Source organism: Lygodium microphyllum, chromosome 3 (genome assembly GCF_053477565.2).
Source record: "Lygodium microphyllum isolate KBCC chromosome 3, Lygodium_microphyllum_v1.1.10, whole genome shotgun sequence".
NCBI lineage: Eukaryota > Viridiplantae > Streptophyta > Polypodiopsida > Schizaeales > Lygodiaceae > Lygodium > Lygodium microphyllum.
Window position 1 is genome coordinate 101,445,075 of NC_141137.1, and position 6,068 is coordinate 101,451,142.

Consider the following 6,068-nt stretch of genomic DNA (forward strand, 5'->3'; position numbering starts at 1 on the left):
TTGATAGTGAGAAGCATATGATAGCCATTGGGTATATTGTGTAGCAATGAGATGACCCCACCAATCAAATATGTTAGCCTTATAGCCCCTGCGAATGCAACCCCAAGAAGCATCTCTAAGGTGCTAGCAATGCGATTGGCACATTTATGAAACCCCAATGCCGACAAGTCCTCTTTGTGCAATTGAGGGTTAGTGGCCAGAGTGGCGTTTCACTTGCGGTGCTAACCCCCAATGTGACCCAGCTCTAAGGCTGGTTACACACAAATAAGGAATGCCCACTTTGTAAGCTTTAACCAATCAAAACACTTATTTAAGAGTTGGGCATCCGCAGTCCTTTACACACTAGAGAGGACATGACTTGTTGTTTACTTGCTAAACATGCGAACTCCCTGGCCACTTTTGGATGGGGAATCTCTTCGCCTACTTTGTAAAGTGGCGAACAAGGGTGCACTTTTTGCATTTGCAACCAATCAAAAATTTATAAATTTATTTTTTTAAAATTTTTACAAAGTGTGTCCATTTGGTGTATAAAGGTATGCCGTCCATGTCCATGCCAAGTTTCAAAAAGTGCGTGCCCACACTTTGAGGGGGGGTTGGCCGTCCATTACTTGGTGTGTAACCAGCCTAAGTTGTGTTGTAGTCTTACTGAAAATTATGATCGACAGTATTCGAGATTTTTCGAAAAGAAAAATGGTGAAGAAGAAGCGAGTATCGATTGAACCTTCAGAGGACGAGCGTCCGCAGCAGCAGGAACACAACACACGGCCCCCCAGAGAAGAAGAAGAAGAAGAAGAAGAAGAAGAAAGGGAGGAAGAGGACTTTGCAGGGGGAGAAGTTGATGAAGAAGACGACGAGCAGGGCGATGAAGACGAAGAGGACTGCGCATGGCGTTTTGGAAAGGACGTCGACCTTTTGGCCCTTGCGGAGGGCGATGGTGGGGGCGCGCAGCCGTACCAGCAGTTTGAGCGCTTGGAGTATGAAGCTCTGGCTGTGCGGAAGAGAGAAGCGCTCTCTGACAGAAAACATAAGAATCAGGATCTCTTTGGGGCCAGTGTCGATGAAATCCTTGAGGCTTCAAAGGGTAGCATGCAGGAGCTTTGGGAGGCTTCAGGGTTTGGATCTCTGTCAGGCCGCAGGCGCAGGAAGAAGCACCGCCGGAGAAGATCGAAAACAGATCCTGTGGTCACCAAGAAGCTTGGTGAAGCCAATCTTCTCTATGCCACCAGCCAGTATGAGGAAGCTTTGACTCTTCTAAAGGATGTGGTTCGCTTGGCGCCAAACATGCCGGAGCCTTACCATACCCTCGGGCTTGTTTACAATGCTATGGGGAACAGGAAGAAAGCCACCAGCTTCTACATGTTGGCTGCTCACCTCACTCCCAAGGATATTTCGCTGTGGAAACGCCTTGCCTCATGGTCCATGGAAGAAAACAGTGCAGGACAAGCTGTTTATTGTCTCAAAAGGGCCATGAAAGCTGATCCTGATGATGCCCTTGTTAAGTGGGAGCTTGCATCTCTTTTTGCAGATCTCAAAGATTATGCGAAGGCAGCGGACACGTATGAGGCCATCTTGAAGGATCACCCTGCTGATGTAGAAGTTTGCAAAATGGTTGCACAGATGCGGCACCAGAGTGGATGTATTGAGGAGGCTGTAGGAGTGTTGAAAAAGCTGATAGATGAGCACCCTACAGAAGCTAATCTTACTGTTGTTAATTTGCTAGCAGACCTATATATGGAGAAGAAGGACTTTGCTTCTGCTATTGCTTCAATTGAGCAGGCACGAAGATTCTATTGCTCAGGCCAGGGGCTTCCTATTGATCTTGCAGTAAAAGCTGGGATATGCCATACTCATCTTGGAAATCATGCTGGTGCTAAAGTTTATTTTGAGGCATTGGGAAAGGAGCAAGCAGAGGAGTTTCCTGAATTGGCAATGCAAGCTGCTGATGTACACATGGAGTTGGACCAGCATCAAACTGCTCTGCAGTATTACACTATGCTAGATGGAATTCCGTCATTTAGAAACAAAATGATCTGGGCAAAGATGGCAGAATGCCATGAAGCTATGAATGATCTTGCTGCTGCATTCACCTTATATGACAATGTTCTGAAGGAATTCCCTGAGGATGTAGATGTAAGGTTGGCGTATGCATCTCTCCTTTTAAAAGCAGACAAAACAGAAGAAGCTTTAGGTGTTGTGACATATTTCCATCCTGAAGAACCCACTACTAAAGAGCCTGGTTGGCCATCAGATGAAAATGTGGTTGTCTTACGAGCTAGAATTCTTTTATTAACAGGCAGGCTTGATACATTCCTGGAGGTTATTGTACCCTTATTTCAGAAGGCACTTAATGTAGAGCTCCATAATCAGAAAATCAAGGGTAGGAGACGTGTTCCCAAAAGTGTGCTTGTAGCTAGGGTGAAGGAGCTTGAGGAACTTGATGCTTTCATTCGTTGTAATCCATTGGTTCCTCCCAGTCAAAGAGTCAAGGCTTCAAGGGCAAGAAAGGCCCTTGCAAAGATAGAGGCCCTAAAGGAAGAGAAAAGAGCAGCTGTGCTAGCTGCTGGACTTGATTGGCATAGTGAGGATGATTCTGAACCAGAAGTGACTCAATTGGAGCGCATGACACAGCCTCTCCCAAAGTTGTTTGAAGAGGAGGAATACTATCAACTTCTTGTCCAGACTTGCAAGGTACTTTCATCAAAGAAACGCTATGGTGAGGCACTAGAAATGATCAATAAAACATTGCAAGTTGTTCATCCAAACATCGTAAGAAAACGAGTAGAGATCCGTTCGCTTGGTGCTGAAATCACATTCAAAGCCAGGGATGCCAAAAATGGGTATGAATGTGTGCGGTATCTTGTGCAACAACAACCTTACAGCCTTAGTGCATGGAATTGGTATTATCAAGCTGTTTCTAGCTCAGAAACCAAGGTGCCAAAGCATAACAAGTTCATACTGAGCATGCGCTCCAAGTATCCTGATTGCATCCCTCCAATGGTAATATGTGGTCATCAGTTCTCCATGATCAGTCAGCCGCAGGGGGCTTTACGGGAGTACTTGCGGGCCTGCAAGCTGCAGCCAGATGATCCATTCTTAAATCTTTGTGTGGGTGTCTCCCTAATCAACCTATCCCTTGGATTTCGCTTGACAAACAGAAATCAGTGTGTATTGCAAGGTTTTGCATTTTTACACAAATATCATCAACTTTCAGAGGGAAGTCAGGAATCCTTGTATAACCTGGCAAGAGCTTATCATCATGTTGGGCTTGTAACAATAGCTGTACAGTACTATGAGAAGGTGCTTTCACATTTTGAGAAAGACTACTCAGTATCTCAATTGTCTGATGACTTGCTTGCTGTGCTAGGCGATTTTATGGAAAATGTTGAATCATCAAATGGCAAATTGGTCAAAGGCTGTTGTGATTTACGTAAAGAGGCAGCCTACAATCTCCACTTGATCTACAAGAAGAGTGGAGCTGATGATTTGGCACGACAAGTGCTGCAGGATTACTGTACTCCATAGATAGTAAGGTCATGGGATAATTTGCATCTGGTTTTTTAGAGTCTGGCATGCTGGTTGTTAGTGGTGTATTGGTCTTTCCAGTTTAGAAGTGGTGCTTATAGGGTCATGAAAGCCATAAGGAAGATCTGTTATAAACTGTATTATCTAATTGCTCATTTCATTTCTTTAAGAGTGTTCGTACCATTGGTGCAATTGACAACTCACCCCTTTTTTTCATTTGGAATGAAGCTGTGTTCCTGTATCGTATCACCTACATGGTCTGCTCTGTTGATCGTAGTTTCTCATATGCAAATGCATATGGGTATGAAAGTATGAAAAAAGTATACTTCACTGGTTCTGTTTGCACTATACGTGACCTGAAAATTGAGCTTACTTTTCTACTAGCCCACATTTAATTAACCACATTTTCCCATGACATGCATTTTAAAACACACGTTACAACTTGAGAACTGGACAAAATCACAGCTAAAACATTGAAATTGAACATCTTCGGGAAGAGCGTTTGTTGGGGTGAGATTTTGGGCACTTCACTTGAAAAAAAAAAAACAAACTGGGCAAGTCTGTCATGAATAAAACATACTTCAGTTTCTAAAAGCATTTGCAAACATTTGTTTGCTCAAACATATAATCGAAAAAGTCTATGCCGTTAATTTAGGAGTGAGGTGCTGTTTAGAACATGCACTATGGTTTTTTAATTGAAAAGGCTACAGTTGAAGCTAAACAAATGTGCCTAGCAGAGGGACAGTCCAAAAAAAGACTAGTTTAGATATGTTGCCATCTTTCTTTTTGCTCATGTTGATGATGTCTTTTGATTTTATCTTTGTGTGTGATAGCTTCATCGAGCTTTGAAATGTTGAAGAGAGAGTTGGTAGGACTTGGAATTTCATCTCTTACAAAAATATGACATGCAAGCTTGAAAGTTACGCACTTGTTGCCAAATTAGGGGTTGTGCACCAAAGACCAAACCACATGAAATTGTGTACATATAATTTCACAAGCCACCACTTGGGAGCACCCTTACTCCCGCATGCATGTAGACAGGCTCTCTCCACCCCACCCTCTTTGTTGCTTGCATATTGGTCTCTAATTTTCTATATTAATCTAGGGGTTTATCTAAAAGTATTGAACATATTCATATTTAATTTAATTGCATATAAATGGGGTTTCTTCGTCAATAGCAGTTGGGTTAACATGTCACAAACATAGACCTGAGTACTCTTTATAGTTTTGAAGATTATCTTTTATTTTACTCAACTAATCTTGCAAAGAGCAACTAGCACAATGTGTAGTGAGAACCAATCTTAAGTAACAAATTATAGTTCTCTTTTATTTCCTTTAAGAACTAAAATGGTCACACATAATCAAGAATAATGATTGTTTCTTGAAAACATGACTTTGCCAAGTGGTATCATGATGTATTCCTTGGCATGTATATGGGTGATTTTCACTATTGGGGTAATCTTGTGATATATATTTCAACTAGGTATGGTATATATATGTTTTGCCCTCCTTGATCTATTTTACTTATCAATGTCCAGTTGATAAAATAAACAAAACCACACGGGTGATCAACTATATGCTAGTGTTGCCTCATGCGACGACTCTATACCTTACTATAAAAATAAGGTTTCATGAATTTTTAAAGAAACACTACCTCATTTAGTGAATCTATGCCCATGGGATATTAATGTGACTATAAATTATAGGCATTTGTTAGATGGTCATAAGTTATAGTTAGCACTAGCTTTTGAATCCACTAAGATTCTTCCATAAAATGATTTTTATACTTTATCAGATGCATATAAGATTGGTTTTAATTGTGGTCATATCATGGTCAATAATTACTTTAGGTAATAAATTTTCTATATATTTTTTAAAAAGTGAAGAGTCATATACAACAAGAGTAATAGATGGAGTTCCCTTAAAAGCTTTCAACAAATTCATATGGAAATAATTATGAATCTACCAATGAGGAGGAATGTCGAATCTAAAAGCATTCTCAATAATCTTATGAACAATAAGGAACTTCCCATATATAATTTAATTTTCAAATGCCTTTCAATGGATTTAAACCTCCTATTTTCAACTTGCAATCACACTAAATCATTTTCTTTAAATATACTAGCCTTACATTTCTTGTTTGCTTGTGCTACATATCTCAATTGTGATTGCTTAATATTTTCAGTCACTTCTTCTAGAAATTTTCTATGGTCACTAGCTAATGTATCGACAACTAGAACATCAAAAGAAATTGTGGTTATGGGGATATGTGGTTTCTTTTCATTAAAAAATTTCACAGGGTGTTCTATAAGTAGCAGAATGTGAGGTGTTATTATAAGGAAACTAGAGGATAGGCAAGTATTGATCCCAATTATTTGGTCTATCAATGGTATAGTATCTAAGAAGGTAAAGGATAGTGCTATTAGTTACTTTAGTTTGGCCACTGTTCTCAAGATATAGAGTTAAGGTGAAGTTTATCTTAGAACCTATATTTGTATACAATGTCACCCCAGAATGATCACAAAATCGACCATCACGATAAGAAA

The 6,068-nt window shown here is 40.3% G+C and overlaps 1 protein-coding gene across 1 annotated transcript; it reads left to right on the top strand.

Annotated features, from left to right (window-relative positions):
• Positions 1–652: 652 nt before the first annotated feature.
• Positions 653–3,784, top strand: LOC148038678 (tetratricopeptide repeat (TPR)-containing protein). The gene has a single exon (XM_087674282.1). It carries the CDS (start codon positions 655–657, stop codon positions 3,520–3,522), a length of 2,868 nt encoding a protein of 955 aa, XP_087530408.1. The 5' UTR covers positions 653–654; the 3' UTR covers positions 3,523–3,784.
• The last annotated feature ends 2,284 nt before the right edge of the window (positions 3,785–6,068 follow it).

Bases quoted from the DNA above. Each gene is read 5' to 3' on its own strand.
- LOC148038678 (XM_087674282.1), top strand. From the start codon at position 655: ATGATCGACAGTATTCGAGATTTTTCGAAAAGAAAAATGGTGAAGAAG.